The sequence below is a fragment of the Lynx rufus genome, unplaced genomic scaffold (assembly GCF_022079265.1).
Source record: "Lynx rufus isolate CCGP_SWC_20201006 ecotype Redwood Valley unplaced genomic scaffold, mLynRuf1.p SCAF_9, whole genome shotgun sequence".
Taxonomy (NCBI): domain Eukaryota; kingdom Metazoa; phylum Chordata; class Mammalia; order Carnivora; family Felidae; genus Lynx; species Lynx rufus.
The window spans coordinates 99,771,277-99,793,388 of NW_025814897.1; the positions used below are offsets into that span (position 1 = coordinate 99,771,277).

At 43.5% G+C, this 22,112-nt stretch overlaps 1 protein-coding gene across 1 annotated transcript; it reads left to right on the forward strand.

Annotated features, from left to right (window-relative positions):
- The first annotated feature begins 11,470 nt into the window (after positions 1-11,470).
- On the forward strand, positions 11,471-21,147 carry PTPMT1 (protein tyrosine phosphatase mitochondrial 1). Its single transcript, XM_047070815.1, has 4 exons — positions 11,471-11,946; positions 12,047-12,127; positions 19,297-19,488; positions 20,808-21,147. Exons 1-4 carry the CDS (start codon positions 11,551-11,553, stop codon positions 20,964-20,966), a joined length of 828 nt encoding a protein of 275 aa, XP_046926771.1. The 5' UTR covers positions 11,471-11,550; the 3' UTR covers positions 20,967-21,147.
- Positions 21,148-22,112: the final 965 nt, after the last annotated feature.

The window sequence follows — 22,112 nt, forward strand, 5'->3', positions numbered from 1 at the left end:
CTGACCCTCCCCTGTTCATGCTCTGTCTCTTCCTGTCTCAAAAATAAATAAACGTTTAAAAAAAAAAAAGATTTGATTTTTTTAAGTAATGTCTATACCCAGCATGGCCTCGAACTCACAACGCCAAGATCAAGAGTCACGCGCTCCACCAACTGAACCAGCCAGTCACCCCTCAAGTGTATACTTTAAGTATGTGTATGTGTAGTGTAGCATATGTCAGTTATACTCAACAAAACTAGAAAACATATCCTATGACCCTCTTAAAAAGATGCACACATCGGGGCACCTGGGTGGTTCAGTCAGTTAAGTGGCCGACTCCATTTCAGCTCAGGTCATGATCTCATGGTTCCTGAGTTTGAGCCCCACATGAGGCTCTGCACCAACAGTGCGGAGCCTGCCTGGGATTCTCTCTCTCTCCCTCTCTTTGTGCCCTTCCCCTCCTCTCTCACTCTTTCTCTCTCAAAATAAATAAACTTAAAAATTCTTTTTGAAAATCTTTAAAAAAAAAAGATGTACATGTCCTTTATTTTTTTTTAATATTTTTTAATGTTTATTTATTTTTGAGACAGAGAGAGACAGCGTGAATGGGGAAGGGTCACAGAGAGAGGGAGACACAGAATCTGAAACAGGCTCCAGGCTCTGAGCTGTCAGCACAGAGCCCGAAGTGGAGCTCGAACTCATGGACAGAGAGATCATGACCTGAGTCGAAGTCAGATGCTTAACCAACTGAGCCACCCAGGGGCCCCGCACATATCCTGTAATATAGAAATACAATAGGGGCCCCTGGGTGACTCAGTTGGTTAAGTGTCCAACTTCGGCTCAGGTCATGATCTCATGGTTCATGAGTTCAAGCCCCGTGTCAGGCTCTGTGCTGACAGCTCACAGCCTGGAGCCTGTTTCGGATTCTGTGTCTCAGGTGGAAGCTGCAGACACCGCCGTCAGAAGGAACATCCAAAAGAGCTACCAACCATTGAGTAAGCGGAATGAGAGGATAAGATCGAGGTCTCGCAGCGCCTGGGTGGCTCAGTCGGTTAAGCGCCCGACTTTGCCTGGGGTCATGGTCTCACAGTTCATGAGTTCCAGTCCCACATCGGGCTCTCTGCTGTCAGTGCAGAACCCACTTCGGATCCTCTGTCTCCCTCTCTCTCTGTCCCTCCCCTGCTCTCTCTCTCAAAAATAAATAAATAAACATTAAAATGTTAAACAAAATATATATTGAAAAGAAGAACAAAAACCAGCTCTTAGGGGCCATCAACAAGCACTCGCACTGGAAGTCCACTGAAACTCAGAAAGAACTGAAGGGCCCGACCCAATAGTGGAGCCACTGGAGATGTTTCAAGGCAACAGTTGGGCAAGGGCCTCAACCCAGTTTTAGGCAGTGAGACCCCGGCATCACAGGGATCACATGGGCTCCATGTTGCTGGTAGACACTTTGCAAGATAAGCTGAAGCTTTGTAAGGAAACAGCCAAAAAACAGACGGGGGAGTTCCAGGCCTTAAAAATAGAGTTGAAGGTGAAAGAATAAGAGAGGGCCTGGTTCCTAGACGAGTGGGCTTTCTGTAACAGTCAAGTAGATGATTTTACAACAGCCCTTGAGGAGATGGAGCAGCTATTAGAAAGGTGAGAAAAAGCAAGTGACCAGATGGCTCCCTCTTAGGGATAAAGTCTCAGAGGATGCCACTTAGAACATCTGCTTGTTGGCCATGATCTAGGATTCACCATCCCCAGAAAGAAAACAGTTTCTGCAGTAGGATTCAGGACAGCTTATGCTGGAATGAAGGTTCCTCTTTTTTTTTTTTTTAATGTTTATTTACTTTTGAGAGAGAGAGAGAGAGAGAGAGAGAGAGAGAGACAAACCATGCATGGGCAAGGGGCAGAGAGAGGGGGAGACACAGAATCTGAAGCGGGCTCTAGGCTCTGAACTGTCAGCACAGAGCCTGACATGGGGCTCGAACCCACGAACCGTGAGATCATGACCTGAGTTGAAGTTGGATGCTTAACCAGTTGAGCCACCCAGGTGCCCCTGAAGGTTCTTCCTTTAAGCAAGTATCCCGAATTCTGATTGGTCAGCTATCCTGAATCTCACATGCATGGCCTACAGGAGAGGGGCCAAGAAGCTTGGGTCAACATCCTAGACAACAAAATGGCAACAAAGTCAGCAACAGCCAGGGGACCCAGAAGGTCACATTCAAGTATTGGGAAGAAAACCTTAATTGTACAGTGGAGCACTGGTGCTCTACAGGAAGACATCACTGGGGAACCTGAGTGGCTCTGTTGGTTGACTGGCCCCCTCTTGATTTTGACTCAGGTCATGATCCCAGGGTCATGGGATCAAGCTTCCCGTCAAGCTCCATGCTAAGCATAGAGCCTGCTTGAGTAAGATTCTCTCTCTGTCCCTCTACCCTTCTTCCCCCCTTGAGCTCTCTCTCTCTCTCTCTCTCTCAAATTAAAAAAAAATAAAAGAAAAGAATAAAATTTACAGGAGACATCACTGAGGAGCCATACAGTCCTCTTCTAACTTGGGACACGTTCTGTCTCATCCTGGGTGGGCTCTATACCTCATTGTAAATTGATGAACTCGAAGTTACTTGAAGTGACTAAATAAATGGAATGAAGATATAGATAGCAATAACATCTACCTCAAACAATGCGTGTTGGAGCTTTTAATTTAAATCATTTCTATCTATCTATCTTATATTTATATGTATATAATATATATAATGCTAGTTTTTAAAAGTTTTTTTTAAGTTTTAATTTATTCATTTAAGGAATCTCTACACCCAACATGAGGCTCAAACACACATGCTCTTCCAACTGAGCCAGCCAGGCACCCATAAAATGCTAATTTATTTATTTACTTATTTAATTTTTTTAATGTTTATTTATTTTTGAGAAAGAGAGATAGAGTCTGAGCGGGGAAGGGGCAGAGAGCGTGGGAGACATAGAATCTAGAGCCGGCTCCAGCCTGTCAGCGCAGAGCCCAATGTGGGGCTCTAACTCACAAGATGAGAGATCATGACCTGAGCCGAAGTCAGACACTCAACTGACTGTGCCACCCAGGCACCACTAAAATGCTGTTTTTAAATATTCTGGGGGTGCCTGGGTGGCTCAGTCAGTTGAGCATCTGACTTTGGCTCAGGTCATGATCTCGTAGTTTGCGGGTTCGAGCCCCGCATCGGGCTCTGTGCTGACAGCTCAGAGCGTGGAGGCTGCTTTGGATTCTGTGTCTCCCCTCTCTCTGCCCCTCCCCTGCTGTCTCTCTCTCTCTCTCTCTCTCTCAAAAATGAAATAAAAACATAAATTAAAAAAATTAAAGTAAATATTCTGTAACTATTCAGATTATAACAGTGAGAAATGAAAAAAGAAATGATGGTTCAATTAAATATTGGTATATCAAAAGCTATCAGAAAAAAATATATATAGGGGCACCTTGCTGGCTCAGTCCAGTGGAGCATGTGACTCTAGAGATCTCTGGGTTGTGAATTTGAGCCCTAGGTTGGGTGTAGGGATTACTTAAAAATAAAATCTTAAAAAATATATACATATACATATATACATATATATATATGTATAGAGAAAGAGAGAGAGAGGGAGAGGGAGAGAGAGGGAGAGACTGACATGGAAAGATGTTAAAAATACACAATTAAGGGGTGCCTGGGTGGCTCAGTCGGTTGAGCATCTGACTTCGGCTCAGGTCATGATCTCACAGCTCGTGAGTTCGAGCCCCACGTTGGGCTCTGTGCTGACAGCTCAGAGCCTGTGGCCTGCTCCGGATTCTGTGTCTCCCTCTCTCTCTGCCCCTAACCCACTTGCATTCTGTCTCTGTCTCTCTCAAAAATAAATAAACATTTAAAAAATTTTTTTAAAAACACACAATTAAGGGACACCTGGGTGGCTCAGACCGTTAAGCATCTGACTCTTGATCTCCACTCAGGTCATGGCCTTGAGGCTCATGAGTTTGAGCCCTGCATCAGGGGCTCTTTCTTTCTCTCTCTCTCAAAAATAAATAAATAAATCTTAAAAAAAAAAAAAAAGACACAATTAAGTGCTAAGAAGCAAGTTACAAAATTCCCATTTATCTTGGTTTTTTTTTTTTTAATGTTTATTTATTTTTGATGGGGGGAAGGGGCAGAAGGAGGAGGCAACAGAGGATCTGAAGCAGAGAGCCCGATTCTGGACTAGAACTTAGGAACTGTGAGAGCCAAAGTCAGATGCTTAACCAACTGAGCTACCCAGGTGCCCCCGAATTATGTTTTAAAGAAATATACATGTATATTCAATTATTCCATGTTGTTAACTAAGGGAAGGGAGGTTTTCAGTAGGAGATAAATATGGGGAGATGTGGGCCTGGGAAGAAGTAGTGATAGACAAAAACTCCTGATGGCATTTGAATCCCCTGGTGTCTGTTGCTATGTGCTCACTTGCCCTTTCTGAGGTTTGTTATATGACTCAGTAGATCATCTGTGTTCCCAAATTAGGTAAGAGTTGGGCATCAAGGGGTGTCTGGCTGGCTCAGTCAGAGGAACACGCATCTCTTCATTTCAGAGTTATGAGTTCGAGCCCCAAATGGGGTATAGAGATTACTTAAAAATAAATCTTGGGTGCCTGGGTAGCTCATTCAGTTAAGCATCCGACTTCAGCTCGGGTTGTGATCTCCCATTCTGCGAGTTCAAGCGCCATGTTGGGCTCTGTGCTGACAGCTCAGAGCCTGAAGCCTGTTTCGGATTCTGTGTCTCCCTCTCTCTCTGCCCCTCCCTGGCTTGTGCTCGGTCTCTCTCTCAAAAATAAACATAAAAAAAATCTTTAAAAAATTATTTTTATGTTTATTTCAGAGAGAGGGAGAGAGAGAGAGAGAGAGAGACAGAGACAGAGAGAGAGACAGAGACAGAGCATGGCCAGAGGTGGGGCAGAAAGGGAGGGAGATACAGAATCCAAAGCAGGCTCCGGGCTCTGAACTGTCAACACAGACCTCACCCAGGGCTCAAACCCACAAACCTAAAGATCATGACCTGAGCCAAAGTCAGGGGCCTAACCGACTGAGCCACCCAGGAGCCCCACCCCACCAAAAAGTTAAACCTTAACAAAAAATAGTACTACTTACGACCAGCACTGAGTATTGCATTGTATAGAATTGTTTAATCATTATATTGTACACTTGAAACCAATAGAACACTCTATGTTGATCTCTGCCCACCCCCCTTGCTCCTGCTTTCTCCTATGAGCATGCACACTCTCTCGCTCTCTCAAAATAAACAAATAAACTTGAAAAAATATAGAGAGGAGGAAAAAAAGTAGAATGGTGGTTGCCAGAGGCTGGAGGGAGGGTGGTATGGGGAGTTCTTTATTTTTTTAATTAATTAAATTACTTTTTAAGTAATCTCTGTGTCCAATGTGGGTCTTGAACTCAAGACCCCAAGATCAAGAGTCAGATGCTCTAAGGACTGAGCCAGCCAGGCACCCCATGGGGAGTTGCTTTATAGGTACAGAGTTTCAGTCTGGGAAGATGAAAAAAGTTTTGGAGATGGACTTCAGTGATGGTTGCACAACAATGTCAATGTACTTGATGCCAATGAACGGCCTAGTTAAAAATGGTTTTGGGGCGCCGGGGTGGCTCAGTTGGTTAGGCATCCAACTTTAGCTCACGGTTCATGGGTTCAGGCCCCCTGTCGGGCTCTGTGCTGACAGCTTAGAGCCTGGAGCCTGCTTCGGATTCTGTGTCTCCCTCTCTCTCTGCCCCTCCCCGGCTCGTGCTCTGTCTCTCTCAAAAATGAATAAACATTAAAACAATTTTTTAAATGGTTAGAATTGCATATTTTATAGCACGTATATTTTGATATAATTTTTAAAAAGATTTGAAGGGAGCCTGGGTAGCTCAGTCGGTTGAGCATCCAACTCTCAATTTCGGCTCAGGTCATGATCCCAGGGTTGTGGAATCAAGCCCCTTATGGGGCTCTGTGCTGAGCATGGAGCCTGCTTAAGATTCTATCTCTCCGCTCTGCCCCCTCCCCTGCTCACACTTGCACTCCCTCTCTCTCTCTCTCTCAAATAAGAGATTTGGTCTTCACATTACAACTGACTAATGCACGCATATTAGCTAGGATAAGTCGAACTGCTGCAACAATTAGACCTCAAGTAAATAGCTGAAACAAAATAGAAGCTTATTTCTCTCTCCCTCAACAGATTAGAGAAGATGTTCGCAGTGGGAGGATGGAGAGAAGTAGCTTCTTCTCGAAGTAATTATTTAGGGACCCAGATTAATGGAGACTCTGCTAGGTATAACTCGTTCCTGCTGAGATGATTCCAGTCTTCCTCATTACTACTCCAGCCCAGAAGAGGAGAAAAAGAGTGTGGAGGAGACTCGTGGAGGAGTTATGGACCAGGCCCTGTTGGTCCTGAAGCTGGCACACATCACTTCCTCTCACACTCCATTGGAGGTAACTGAGTCCTGTATTACTTTTTACCTCAAGGCACACTGAGCACATGACAGCTCAGATATTCCGAGAGTTGGATATAAAGAATTTTGGTGGACGGTTAGTCTCTAAAAAGAAAAACAAGAATCACGAGGGGAATATGCATCTAACTGAAATAGTAATTATCTCCAGAGGTAAGATTACAGGAAACTCTCACTTTTCGTATATAATTTTGAAGTGCTTGCATTTTTTATAATGAACATATGTTACTATTATGATCAGAAACTATAAAGCAAAACCAGGGTAGAGGGAATGACAATAAAATGTTTGCATAAAAGCTGAAACCCAAAAACAAAAAACATACAAAAAACACACTAAACTCCTTGTTTATTTAACAAAAATTTTCTTTAATGTTTTATTTATTTTTGAGAAAGAGACAGACGGAGGGTGAGCGGGGGAGGGGCAGAGAGAGAGGAAGACACAGAATCCGAAGCGGGCTCCAGGTTCCGAGCTGTCAGCACAGAGCTGGACACAGGGCTTAAACTCACACACCAAGAAATCATGACCCGAGCCAAAGTTGGATGCTTAACCAACTGAGCCCCCTAGGTGCCCCTTGTGTGATTGAACCTTTAATGAAAAAGTCATAAAAGACTAGTTGCTATATTACCAATTTTATTAAGCATACATTTCCATGTAACAATATATGTATTGTTTTTACATACATACATCTTTAGTTTTTATTATGAAATATTTTTAAAAAGTAAGCAGAAGGGCATAATGAGTCCCCATAGAACATCACTTGGATTAAACAATGATTTATATTTTGCCATATTTGTCTAATCTGCTTTTCTTCTTGGCACAGTACTTTGATGCAAATCCCACATATGTCATGTATGTCTACATACCTTACTAAGCATATAATAAATAAATTTATAGGCATTTTCTTACACAGCAACAATGCCATGGCCACATTAATAAAATTAGCAATAATTCTTTGGTATTATCTCCATCCATAATCAAAGGTCTCCAATTATTTCAAAAACAAGACTTTTTTTTTTAAGTTTTATTTTTATTTAAGTAATCTATACACCTGGGGCTCCTGGGTTCAGTGGGTTGAGTGTCCAACTTTGGTTCAGGTTATGATCTCGTGGTCTGTGAGTTCGAGGCCCACATTGGTGGGGGATGCAGAGCGTGCTTTGGATCCTCTGTTCTCCTCTCTCTGCCCCTCCCTTGCTTGCTCTCTTTCTCTCAAAAATAAACAAAACATTTTTTTGTAAAAAGAAAAAAAAGAAAAAGATTAAAAAAAATTAAGTAATCTATACACCCAATGTGGGGCTCAAACTCACCAGCAAGAGTCACATGCTGTTCTGAGCCAGCTAGGAGCCCCCCAAAACATGTCTTTTAATAGCTGATTCATTTCAGTTAGGATCCATACTGTCCATACTTACTTTTGGTTAACACGTCTCTAGGATTCCTGATCTGAGGCAGTGGACCTCCCATTCTCCACCCCCCCCCCCCAACCCCCATGCTTTTGCCTTGCAGAAACAGAATCGACTGTCCCTGTAGAATATCTATACTCTGGATTTGTCTGTTGTTCCATGTGATGACATTAACTCATCCTTCTATCACTTACCTTTGCTGTAAATGAAAGTTAGCTCCTTATGACACTATATGTTAACTAAACTGGAATTAAAAAAATTTTTAAAAAGATTTTGGTTTCACTGCACTAACAATATAAGACCAAAGTGTGTGTATGTATGATTAAACTACAAAATATAAAATAGTATGTAAATGTACACAAAAAATGAATCAGTTAGAAAAACTTCTTACATAGACTTGTGTATAAAAATAAAAGATATTCAATCTCTTAAGTAGTTAGTGAAATTAAAATAAAAATAAAGAGCTGTCATTAAAAAAAAAAAGAGGGGTGCCTGGGTGACTCAGTCAGCTAAAGCATCTGATTCTTGATTTCAGTTGGAGCCCCACATGGGGCTCTGTGCTGACAGCATGGAGCCTGCTTGGGATTTTCTCTCTCCCTCTCTGTTCCTCCCACGCACATGCTCACTCTCTCTCTCAAAATAAATGAATAAACTTTTAAAATATATTAGAAAAAGAAAAAGAAAGTTAGCTCTTCAGGCCTGCTTAAATTCAGGTTCGAATGAGTTGAGGTTGAGGCTGTGGACTTCTGGAGGCATCTGATGTCAGGTTGTCCTGCTTTCAGCAATGCAGGGATCAATCAGTGATCGGTTCCCGTGGCAAGAGCCTGATCCCTCCAGGTAAAGTTTCCGGTCAGCATTTCATCTAATGCTTTTTGTCCACTGATGACCATTGACTGGATCAATTATCTGACGAGGGATTTCAAAATGCTGAGTTTCTATCATTCCTTCCACATTTATTTATTTAAGTTTATTTATTTTGAGAGAGAGAGAGAGAGCACGCGTGTGAGAGTTAGAGTGCGTGCAAATGCAGGAGGGGCAGAGAGAGAGAGGGAGAGAGAATCCTGAGCAGGCTGGCACTGCTCTGGGCTGCTGGCTAGGGGCTTGCTTGGGATCCTCTCTCTCTCTCTCTCTCTCTCTGTCACTCTCTCTCAAAATAAATAAAAACTTAAAAAAACAATTTAAAATCTTAAAAAAAAATAGAACAGATTGTTGGGTGAATATGTGATAAAACAAAGTGTTAATTGTTGAATTTAGATGGTGGTTATATGGGTTTTTCCTGCTCAATTTATTCCTTTTTCAGTTTTTAATTTATCATGAGACGGTTCATCACAAAATGTTGGAAAATATATGTATCTAAGAATCTATATTTCTGAAGAGTGAGCTTGGGGGTAAGGATGGAGCTTTTTAGGCTATGTACTTCATATAAAGCAAACATTGTAAATGATCCTTTGAAATAGTAATTCCACTTTAGGAGCCTATCCTAATAATTTTTTTTAAGTTAATTTGAGAGAGAGAGAGCGAGAGCAAGAGAGTAAGCAGGGGAGGGGGAGAGAGATAGGGAGACAATCTCAAGCAGATTCCGCACTGTGTGCAGAACCTGATGCGGGGCTCAAACCCATGATATGCAAGATTACAATCTAAGCTGAAATCAAAAGTCAGACACTAAACCAGTGTTGAGTGGCCACCCAGGCACCCTGCTAATATAGTAATTCTAAATATGGAAAATATAGAAATATAGAAAAAAATTTCATGCTGGAATTATAAAAAAACATTTGGAAATATCCTGAATGTCCAGTAATAGAATGATCACATGGTATAGTAATTAGGTTCATTTTAAATGGTAAAGACAGTGTAATAACACAGCAAACGCTTATGGCACATTTCATGAAAAAAATTGTGATACAAAATTTTATCAACATGATTGCAATGATTTTTTTAAAGGTGTTCCTAATTATTTTTAAGGTTTATTCATTTTTTTGAGAGAGAGACAGAGTGCGAACGGGGAAGGGGCAGAGAGAGAAGGAGACAGAATCTGAAGCAGGCTCCAGGCTCAGAGCTGTCAGCACAGAGCCCAACACGGGACTGGAATCCACAACCATGAGATCATGACCTGAGGAGAAGTTGGACTCTTAACCAACTGAGCTATGCAGGAGCCCAATGATTTTTTTTTAATGGTATACACACACCCCATAGTGTTATCATATGACCAACAATTCCACTCTTAGGTAGATATCCAAGAGAAATGAAAATGTCTTTTTATGTCCACACAAAAACTTGTATATGAAAGTTCACAGCAGCATTATTCAAAATGGCCAAAAAGTGGAAACAGTCAAAATATCTTTCAACTGATAAATGAGGAAACAAAATGTGGTATATGCATACAATGGAATATTACCCAGCAATAAATACAGCACTGAACCTGCTACAGCATGGATGAATCGTGAAAACAGTATGCTGAGAGAAGCCAGACACAAAGGACACATATTGTAGGAGTCCATTTATTTGAGATGTCCAGAACAGGCAAATCTATAAGAGTAAATTAGTAGTTACCTAGGGCTGGGGGGAGGGGAATATGGGATTTTTTGGGTATTAAGGAATATGTTCTAAAATTGGTTGTGGTGAGGATTGCACAACTCTCTGAATATATTAAAAACCAGGGAACTCTACACTTTAAATGGGTGAATTGTATATGAATTATATCTCAGTAAAGTTGTTACAAAAAAGGTTTTTCTAGTGATACCCATAGGAAATTGGAAGAAAACATGTATTTGAGGTGGTGGAATTATAGGTAACTAGAATAAATTCGACTTCTTTGTATTTTCCAGTTGTTATGAGTATGTATTAGTTTTTATTTTTTATTTCTTAAGTAAACTCTATCCCTAAGGTGGAGCTCCAATTCAGACTCCGAGATCAAGAGTCTCACGCTCCACCGGCTGAGCCAGCCAGGCACCCTGAATATGTATGTATTACTTTTACAAGGAGAAAAGAAACGTTTTTGAAAAGCACCAGATGCACATTCCATTTAAATGTAAATAGCCAGCATTAGACCCATTCCTCTTACCTCTCTGTAGGTTGCAGTTTTTACATGCAAGCTTATCACAGTATTTTCTTAATATATCTTCATAATTTGTTGCAGATATTATATTTATATATTTTTTTCTTTATATACATACACGCATACACACTGCGGTTTGGGCAGGAGGGAGCAACGAGTTGTGGCCGATCGGGAGGGTGGGGAATGGGGGGAGGGCCATATCAACCCAGGTGCCCTGCCAGCCCTCTCCTCCAAAGTAGCTCCCCTGCCTAACAGCCCAAAGCCCCCTTTTCCGCTCTCCCCTTCCACCATACCCGCAGGCCCCCACCACAGGGTCTCTTCCGGGTCTGGTCTCACCCTTACCTGGGGTCGCAGCCCCTTCCCTCTGGCCCGGGATTCGGAAAAGTGGCCAGGACCCGCCCTTCCTCCTCACGGGGCGGTCGCACACGCAGGGGGGCAGAGCTCCCCTCGCCTAGGGTCCCAACTCCCTCCCTCGGGAAGGCGGCGGGGGGCGGGGCGGCACCGGCCACGGGCATGGGTCCCTGCTCCACCAGCGGTAGAGTCGCAGGCCGCGGGTCCCGGACGCGCCCTCCCACGGCCGGGGTCCCACTAGCCCGCCAGGAAATCCTGGTCCCTCCCCCAGGCCGGCGGCCCCTCCTCCGGAGCCATGGAGCCGGGCCCGGGGGCCCCGGGCTCTCCCGCGAAACATCCGGAGGCCAGGCCCGAAGTCTCCGAGTCCGAGGCGGCCGCGCAGACCGCGTCGCCTTCGCGGGAGGCGGCGAACGACCTTCCGCCCTCGTCCTCGTCGCCCTCGGGGCTCTCCTCGCGGCCGCCGACCGCGAGCCTGGGCGCGGGCAGGCCGCCGCTTTGCCAGGCCGGGTGGGGCGGGATGGCGGCCGGCACATTTCTGGAGGCCGGCCTGGCCCGGGTGCTCTTCTACCCGACGCTGCTGTACACCCTGTTCCGCGGTAAGGTGCCTGGCCGAGCGCGCCGCGACTGGTACCACCGCATCGACCCCACGGTGCTGCTGGGCGCGCTGCCGCTGCGGAGCATGACGCGCCGGGTGAGCCGGGAAGGGAGGCCTGGCCGAGCCGGGCCTGGGAGCCGGCGAGCGCCGCCCGCGCCTCGGCGGCCCTTTCTGAGCCCTGTCTTTGCCTCGGCAGCTGGTACAGGACGAGAACGTGCGCGGGGTGATCACCATGAACGAGGAATATGAGACGCGGTTCCTGTGTAACTCCTCAAAGGTGAGGGGCCAGGAGCGGGGGCTCGGGCAGCGGCGTCCGCCAGCCTACAACGCCACTCTGGGTCTAGGACAGCGGGAGGAGGCTGGGGGAGAGGGAGCTGCGGGTGCTCGTACCCGTGAGACACGTGCCCCAGGCTTTTTCGCCGCTTCAGGAGGGGGGTCTGGTCCTTTAAGCTTTAATGACTGCGGCTGGAGGTAGAAACTAATTATGAAAAAGAAACTGATATGAAAGGCATTTAAAAGTGGAATTGAGGGGCGCCTGGGTGTTCAGTCGGGTAAGCGCCACCTCCTCCCCCCGCCTTGGGCTCAGGTCTTGATCCCCTGTTAGTGAGTTGGAGCATTGAGAAGTGAGATGATTTATTTTCAGAAATAATCAAATAAAATCTGTGCCGTCTAGTTAACAATAGGCTTACAACCTATTGGAAATACCCCCGCCCTCTTAAATAAATCTTACAGCTTGCTGCCCACTGATAGACCCCTGAAACATGCGGAACATGACCTTCCTCGAACTCATGGCTGCCTTAATGTTTTTATTACCTAGGTTTACTAAAAGTCAAGTAAGCTTATGTTATCTCAGCTGCAATTTGTTGGTAAAAAGACCCTTAAAATGATGGTTAATTTTAACTGGAGACTAAAGTTTCTAAAAGTTAAAATTCTGCTAAATTCAGTTAATGCTGATGGAAATAAGGAAAGCAACTTTGTATGTAAAAGTAGATATGTTAGGGGCGCCTGGGTGGCGCAGTCGGTTAAGCGTCCGACTTCAGCCAGGTCACGATCTCGCGGTCTGTGAGTTCGAGCCCCGCGTCAGGCTCTGGGCTGATGGCTCAGAGCCTGGAGCCTGTTTCCGATTCTGTGTCTCCTTCTCTCTCTGCCCCTCCCCCGTTCATGCTCTGTCTCTCTCTGTCCCAAAAATAAATAAACGTTGAAAAAAAAAAAAAAAAGTAGATATGTTAAAAAAAAAAAAAAAAGAGTGGCGCCTGGGTGGCTCAGTCTGTTAAGCGTCCGGCTTTGGCTCAGGGCGTGGTCTCGTGGTTTGTGAGTTCGAGCCCCGGGGCGGCTCTGTGTTGACAGCTCAGAGCCTGGAGCCTGCTTCGGATTCTGTGCCCCTCCCCTGCTCGCGAATTGTGTCTCTCTGTCTGTCAATAATAAATAAATGTTAAAAAAAAAAAAAAAAGGAAATCCATTTTTATTGGAGGTAAAGAGAAAAAAAAATAATTTTGTCCTGAATCAGATTAGTAGTTTGGAGAGGAATGGCTTCGGACAAAATCTAAATGCAAAGGAAAGTTGTAGAAGGTTTGTGAAGGGAAATCTTTGGAAAGGAATATTATGTGGTCAGGACAGACTAAAGTTAAAATGAATGGATTTTAAAAGTACACTGGTAGAAAATTTAAATTGCCTCTCCTCTGATCTAAAAGTTGGGGAGGGGCACCTGGGTGGCTCAGTCATTTAAGCATCCGACTTCAAATTGGGCTCAGGTCATGATCTCACAGCTAGTGAGTGTGAGCCCTAAATCGGGCTCTGTGCTGACAGCCTGAAGCCTGCTTCAGATTCTGTGTCTCCCTTTCTCTCTCTGCCTCTCCCCACTCATGCTCTGTCTCTCTCTCAAAAATAAAAATAAACATAATAAAAGCTGGGGAAATGGTGGCAATACCCTTACTGTGGGCTTCCAAATGCTCCACATTTATGTTATTTCTGCAAGGCATATGAGGTATGGAGGATTATAACATACAAAGGGCTTTTACTGGGATACATGGGAGCCATTTTGCTACACTTAGCCCAGTGTGTGCTGACTTGTACTTAAAAACATGCACTTCTAGGGGCGCCTGGGTGGCTCAGTCGGTTAAGTGTCTGACTTCTGCTCAGGTCATGATCTCACCACCATTTGAGTTCGAGCCCTGGAGCCTGCTTTGGATTCTGTATCTCCCTCTCTCTCTGTCCCTCCCCCGCTCATGCTCTGTCTCTCTCTCTCAAAGACAAACATTAAAAACAACAAAAGAAAAACACATGCACTTCTGTTCCCTGCTGCCCACCTTATCCAGGCCCTCCCTGTAACAGGCGGGCCTCCCCTACGAGAAGCTAGAGTGCCAGAAGGAGAAACACAGGGAGACACCACCATGATAAGATCACAAGTACATTTTCATTGCAAGGTTTAACACAGGTAAAAGAATAGGTAAATTTTCTGATGATCTGGATAAAATATAGAGGCCTTTCAGACTATTAGGAATGTTTTTTTGAGTTGGCCTGGAAAGAAATAATGCTTTTGTTGAATCAGACTCTTAATGAGATAGAGAAGCGTTCTGTTTTGGCAGCAGCTGAGAGATATGGGGATGATTGACTCCTTAATTATCATGGGACTGGAGGTCCTATAGGGAGCTCCCAGTTCCCTACTGGGGTTCAGGCAGTTCCTCCCCAAGATCCTAATTGGGACTATGATAATCCCATTGCAGAATGGTATCGTTGCCACTTCCAAGAAATCAAAGGAGGTCGAAGGTTAAAATCTTTAAATCATGCTAAATTAGCCACTATTTTACAGACACAGGATGAAAGCCTGGTGGCCTTCCTGAAAAGGTTAAAGTTAAATATACAGCTGTCTCCCCTGTTACCCCCCCCCCCCAAGCTCAGATGATTCTAAAGGACAAATTTGTCACTCATTCGGCTTCCCAAGGTCCTGGCACCAGTGCCATTTATGTGGCTATTTAGGGCACTGGAAACAAGAATGTCCTCAGAGGGGCAATGGAAGTTGAAACCCCCATAAGCCATGCCCCTGGTGTGGAGTCAGTCACTGGAAAATCTGAATGCCCTTGGGGACCTGAAGGGCTCAAATAACCAGTGCCCCTGAAAAGAACTGATCTCGCCCGAGGTTCTTCATGGTTGGCTCCCCTGAACCAACTTTATTGGAAACCCAGAGCCTCAGGTAACTCTGGAAATAGAAGGAAAGCCAGTTGATTTCCTTCTTGACACTGGAGCCACCTTTTCTGTCCTTTCCATTCCTGGCCAACCATCCAAATGCAGAGTAACGATTAGAGGTGTCTCCAGAAAACTTAAGACTAACTTTTTCTCTCAGCCTCTGGGGTGTATACAGGGAGACTTTTTTTTTTTTTTTTTCACATTTTTGTTTTTATAATGCCAGAGAGCCCCACTCCCTTGCTAGAAAAAGACATTATGACTGAATTAGGGACTATAATGCTACTCCCTCCAGGACGGATAAACAGTTGCCTAAACTTATAGTAATCTGGATATCAAAGATCAGTCTTTCCTTGAGGTAAAATTAAATACACCTTATGGAGTTGTTCCTATGGAAACTTGATGGGCAAAGGAAGATTTTGAGGACTGAGAACCAAAAACCAGTTCAAAAGCTTAATTATTCTAAGCAACAATATCACAAGATCCAAATAAATATGGAAGAGGGTGGAAAAGCTATAGTTGGAAAAAAAAAAAAATTGACCAGACGGTTCAGGGACTTTTTGGATGGCTACAGTACATCTTTACGTCCCATGGTGTGACCTCCTTCCTAGGAGGCATTGCGTTTGGAATATTAATGCTTGTTGATCTAATATTCTTTTTGTATGTCATTTGTAGAAGCCGTTGCACATATGCCAGAAAAATAAGAAAATTTTGCTAACCTAAGACGTTCCAAATACACTCTCATTATTTTGGACCTCTGGATTGACCTCTGAACCTGCCCTGACTGCCATACCCTTTCAGCAGGAAGCAGTTAAGATCAGTCATCATCCCAATTCCTAATGGGAGTTAGGAGTCACGTGTTCAAAGTGGGGAATATGATAGGAAAAGATGGGATTCAGTAGGCAGAGAGGGAAAGGTTAGGACCTGAGGTCCCTGGGTAGAAACACACACACACACACACACACACAATGTGGAACAATGCTGGGAGTGCAGCCGCAGCAAACCCTCTGGGGGAAGGGAAGGAAGATTCCTCTTAAGAAACAAATGTCTGTGCCTTGTGCCCAAAATAACCTAAAAATGAAACCAGAATCTACTTAGAAAAGAAGAGGAGGGATTGTGAGAAATAAGTGAGAGGATTTATTTTCAGAAATACCAAATATAAGCTGAGTTGTCTAGTTAACAATAGGTTTAGACCTATTGGAAATATATACGAACCCCTCACCCCAGCACAATGTAGTCCCAAATCTCCTTTGGGAGACCTTTCACTTCCTGGTTCTTCTTCCCCTGTCCTTCTGCCGGCTTATTTTTCGCAGGCTTTGCAATGAGCACGTGCCAAAGAACTGAGGTCTCTGCATCACCTCAAGGAATGTACATTTGTTCCAATCAGATTACTTTTTGGCCTTACATGGGCATAGGTGACTTCCAGGTAAGGCTGTAATCTCTGTAGTACTTAGCCAATGAGGAATCAGGGGAACGACTTCATGCTAGGAGATAAATTGCCTGCTGCAACTGTCCCGAGTGTGCCTGTCCATCAGGCACTTGCTCTTGTAAGAATGTTGATTAAACCCTGGCCTCACTGTGCTCTGAGTCTCTGCGTCCCTTCTTTGAATGGGCCAGTAGGCTTATTTCTCACAAGGCCTGCATAGGGCTCTGCACTGATGGTGAGAGTTGGTTTGGGATTCTCTCACTCTTGAAATAAATAAGTGTGTGTGTGTGTGTGTATATATATATATATATATATATATATATATAAAGTAGAATTGACAAAGTCTGACTACTCCTTTGTACACAAAGGTATTTTTAATTTCAGTAACTCAAGTCAGTAACCAAACCGAAAGGCAACTTCTCTATGGCTTGCTGATTTCATTCATTCAACACTCACTCAGCACTAAGGTCAGGCATTGTCTTAGGCATTCAAGATGAAGGCCCTATAAACTCTAAGAAGAAAAGCCACCTCCAGCCCCCAAGAGAAATTTATAAAACAACCCATTGAAAAAGTGTATGATTCATTTGGCATTGATGGAATTTTTACTCATATGTTAACGATGTATGGAACTCCAGAGAATTGTAAAACAGTGCAGACCTAAAACATAATTTTCATTAAGTTTGAATGCTTGTTTGTGGAACTAAGGTTATTAGACATTGTGCTGTCTTTATATAAAGATGTTGCCCTGTCTTTATAGTGTTTGCCATGTATTAGCACTTTTTTTGTCCTTCTTGTTTATTGTACTGATACAGCCTAATGAAGATGCTGTTATTTCAGCTGGTAGGTTTTTTTTGTAACCTTAAAAATGGACTCACATTTAAGATACATTGATTAGTGATGGCATACTTTTTTAAAAAGTTTATTGAGAGAGCGCGGGAGGGGCAGAGAGAGAGAGAAAGAGAGAATCCCAAGCGGGATCCACACTGTGAGTGCAGAGCCCATCGCAGGGCTCAACTCACAAACTGTGAGATCATGACCTGAGCAGAAATCAAGAGCCCCTGACACTTAACTGACTGAGCTACCTAAGCACCCTGATGACATACGTTTTTAAGAAATGGACAACAGTTCCTTGGATTTCCTAAACTACTTTGCTACAAGGCCTCAGGAATTATTAGCCAAAATGGTAAATGTTCCTTAGTGTGATCATTCCTGTGGAACAAGAGTCACAAAAAGTACTTGGTCTCTGGCTGTGAGGCATTGACACTTGTATGATGCAGCTATATTATCCAACTAGCCTAGAGAAAAAAAATCTCCAAGGCAGTGGTTCTCACATTTTAATAAGCCTAAATATTATCTGGTAGTCTTGTTAAAATAGCAGATTCCTATGTACAACCCCTGAGAAATTATGACTTGGGAACTTTAGGGTGGGGTCTAGGAATGTGAATATTTAGCAAGCTCCCTAGGTATATCTGGTATAATTGATACAAAGTCACATGCTCCAAAATTGCTGTTTTGTGTTAATTTCATACGCAGTATAAAATATTGACCTTCACTCAGTCATAAAGTCTTTGGTTCCAGCTAGACAGATTAATAACCATTAGCTGGAGCCTATCAGGACTCTTTTTTTTTTTTTTTTAAGATTTTATTTTTAAGTAATCTCTATGCCCAAGATGGGGCTAGAGATCAAGAGTCACATGCTCTACTGAGTCACATGCTTAACCTAGAGATCAAGAGTCACATGCTGTACTGAGCCAGCCAGATGCCCCCCTATCTGGAGTCTCAAGGTAAAAATTCAAATAAATAAATAGTCTGATAATGCCAGAGGGCTTATTTCCCCTATTGCTTATTCTTTTCTTCTTCTGAAGTGATAATACTTACTAATAAAGGTAGGTGCATTGTTTTAATTTTAAAATGGTAACTCTATTTTCTACCATGCAATCTCAAAAAAAAAAAAAAAAAGGTAAAGTAAAAAGGACACTTATAAAGAAATGGAAAGCTCTTGCAAAATATAGTACCCCAATCCTGCAGCTGCGTCACTACACGGGTGCCAAGATTATCCATAAAGTTACACAACTTTTGTAGATGAATTTTAATACAGCTAATACTTTGCAGCTGAAGATAAAATACCCAACATGTACTTTAAGAACATTTTAGAGGTCTGGGTGGCTTACTCGGTTAAGCATCCAACTCTTTTTTTTTTTTTTCTTTAATGTTTATTTTTGAGAGAGAGTGTGTGTGTGAGCAGGGAAGGGGCAGAGGAGAGGGAGACACTGAATCCGAAGCAGGCTCCAGGCTCCGAGCTGTCAGCACAGGGCCCAGTATGGGGCTCGAACCCACAAACTGTGAGGTCGTGACCTGAGCCGAAGTTGGACACTTACCAACTGAGCCACCCAGGCGCCCAGCATCCAACTCTTGATTTCGGCTCAGGTCATGATCTCATGGTTTTGTGAGTTCCAGCCCTGTATTGGGCTCTGTTCACTGACCACTGACTGAATGGAGCCTGCTTGGGATTCTCCCTCTCTCCCTTTCTCTCTGCCCCTCCCCTGCTCACGCTCTGTCTCAAATAAACTTAAAAAAAATTTTTTTTTAAATATTAGACATAATTCTAAATCAGTAGCACAGCTGTTGTTTGATCAAAGACCAACCATGCAGGTCAGCCATTTTAAAGGCACCTCTGTAAGAAGTTTCTTGTTTAAAAAAAAGTGAACAGTGTATTCACACTGTAGTAAACTCTGAAGCTTCCTTGTTGTTTTGCTGCTTCTTAGGAGCCCATATTCATAGCACTCATGTCAGATTTCTTTCATTCTCTTTTTTATGCTGGCTGGCGGACCCGGTTCCAGGAGTGGAAGAATGTAGGAGTTGAGCAGCTGCGACTCAGCACAGTAGACATGACTGGAGTCCCAACCTTGGCTGACCTCCAGAAAGGAGTCCAGTTTGCTCTCAAGTATCAGTCGCTGGGCCAGTGTGTCTACGTGCATTGTAAGGCTGGGCGTTCCAGAAGTGCTACTATGGTCGCAGCGTATCTGATTCAGGTAGGAAAGGTCTTTCTGGACTGGTCCATTTACAGCAGATTTCTAGAACTTCAGTAGCATGGTCTATTGGCAGGCCTTCCTAGAAGGAGCCATGTCCCCAGTTACAGGCTGTTGGGAGATGGAAAGCACCTGGATTTTGCGGATAGGCTGACCTCTGGCGTTGCTACCTACCAGATGTGTGACCTTAGGCAAAAGTGTCTTCCCCTCTCTGATGCTCAGTTTCCTCAAACTAAATTTGTTCTGAGGTTTGAACGAGAAAGTATGTCAAGCACTGACCTACAGCAGGCACTCAAAAAATGAAGCGCAAAGGATGTTAACACCAGTAAAAAGCTAAAGCACTTTTTATAAATAGCACTCAGGAAATCCAGTACTTTAGGTAGTAGTGCTGATCACTTATAGCCCTATAGTACTCAAGATTTCTTAAAGTATTTCAGAATAAAGTTCTAGACATTTGTGTCTAGAAACAGAGGCTCCAATGGAATTTTGCCTATCACCTTATGACTGGTAGGTGTGATACTTTCAAGAGTATTTATAAGCAAATACTCTTTAGTCCATTACTACCTGTTATACACCCCCCAACTTGACTCATTTTTGTTACCTATCTGGCCCCTGTAGAGCATTTATTAAGTTATGTGGATAGTTTAAGGAAAAAGGAAATGTACATGTAATAGGCATCGCTCTGAGTTACTGTGGACTGGTAAGTACATGATTTAACAGTATTAAAGCTTTGATCATTAGGACTCCATTTACTGGAAATGGGTTCTCAGGAGGATATTTTGGGCTGAGTGAGAATTGACTCAGAGGGCTTGAAATCTGTAGATTCTTTGTTCTGTTGAGTTCTAAACCAATATATATCCTTAGAACACAAAGATAACCCTCCTGGTAAATCTAAAAAGTGCTGTTTTCCTAGCCACGGTGACAAGTTACATAAAAACATCTACCATGTACTCTCTCCAGGAAACTTATAACCAACAGCCCAGCTCCCAGAGGACATCTGATAGGCCTATGCCGGCTTGAAATAGGATCTCAGCTTTGCATGTTCAACCTTCTTTTTTCAGGGTTTGGCAGAGCAAGAATTAGGTAGAAAGACTGACTTGACCTCCCAGCCCATTGCAAGTATTGTGGGACTAGTTGGCCGAGGGAATAAAAGTGCCCCCCACCCCCGCCATTTATAATATATGGGGCATGTTTTTTAACTCCCCTCAAAATGGAGTTTTTAAAATAATGAAATTCTAAGGGCCTTTAGCATCTGTTATTAGGTCAAGAACACCTTAACACCTCCTCCTTTCTTTCTCTGATTTCCCAATCCTGTACTTCAGGTGTACAACTGGAGTCCAGAGGAGGCTGTAAGAGCCATCACCAAGATCCGGTCACACATCCACATCAGATCTGGCCAGTTGGAAGTTCTTAAAGAGTTCCACAAGGAGATTACTGCAGGGGCAGCAAAGAAGGAGACTTACCACACATCACAGACGTGAAATACACAGATTAGAAAGAACTCAAGACGACCCTGCTTGCTACAGAATCAAATAGTGTAACAGGACCAAGGGGGCTTAAGCCCAGACTTGACAAAGCAGGAATGTGCTAAGTAATGGATAATTTCACTCCCTTTGTCTTGTTTCACTTTCCTGAAGTAACACTGTTGTGTGCTAAGAGAGAGATTTAGTGTGGCTTCAATTCACTGGCTAAGGGGATATGGAATGAGGGTTTTTGTTTTCTTGAATAGGGTCAAAGAACTCGATTGTGTATCTAACACTGTGCCTAATGATACTTAGCCCAACTTAAAGACATTTAAACACTAGGAAGGAGAGGAGAAATACTCAGCTCAGGCTCTTTGCCACTGTCAGACCCCAATTCACTGGCTCCCCGGGGCTCTGTTCCCTTTTGGAGCAGTGATTCTGGATGTAGAAAAGGAATTATGGGATCCAAGCAGCTTAGAAATGTGTGGGTATGCAATCAATTTTCCCTAGGGAAGTCACTCCTTCAGAATTCAAAACAGACACACATATCCCTTCAAAAACTTTTATTTGTATGAACAGTTCCTAGCTCTTAGTTTATCTTAGAGCTTTTAAAAGAGTAGAGACCTTATATATTTAAGTTTGAAAAAAGTTTCTGCTATTAATCAGAAATAATCCTTTCTACTTCTTTCTGGCTTACCCCTTGGAGTAAGCCAAAAATAAAACCATATTGTACGTTTCCTGACAGAGAGATAAGAAAACAACAGACACAAGTCCTGAATTCTAGAGTTGATGCTTGCTGGTGAAGGACACCTTCAGCTTAGAGCATTCTCCCAACCAAAGCCTGAAGGAAAACTCTAACACCTAATTCTTTGTGGAAAAATTACCAACTACCCACTTTGCAGGCTATAGAAAAAAGGAAGATGGGGCACATTTCCTTCTGTCCTGGATCAGAGGTGCTTAAGTTACTTAACACTGATCAGGTAAAGAGGGGAGGCTGTGCCTATGATCTGAGAAAAGGCTTGTTCTATGAGGCACAGGATTACCAGGGGACGGCAGAGGACAGGCTTGTCTACTCTCCGTTCAAGCAGCCAGCTCAACAGCAGCAGTCTAAAAAGCCCCAAATGGAACACCCCTATGGGTTCAGGAGGGACTGAGGGGCTGCCC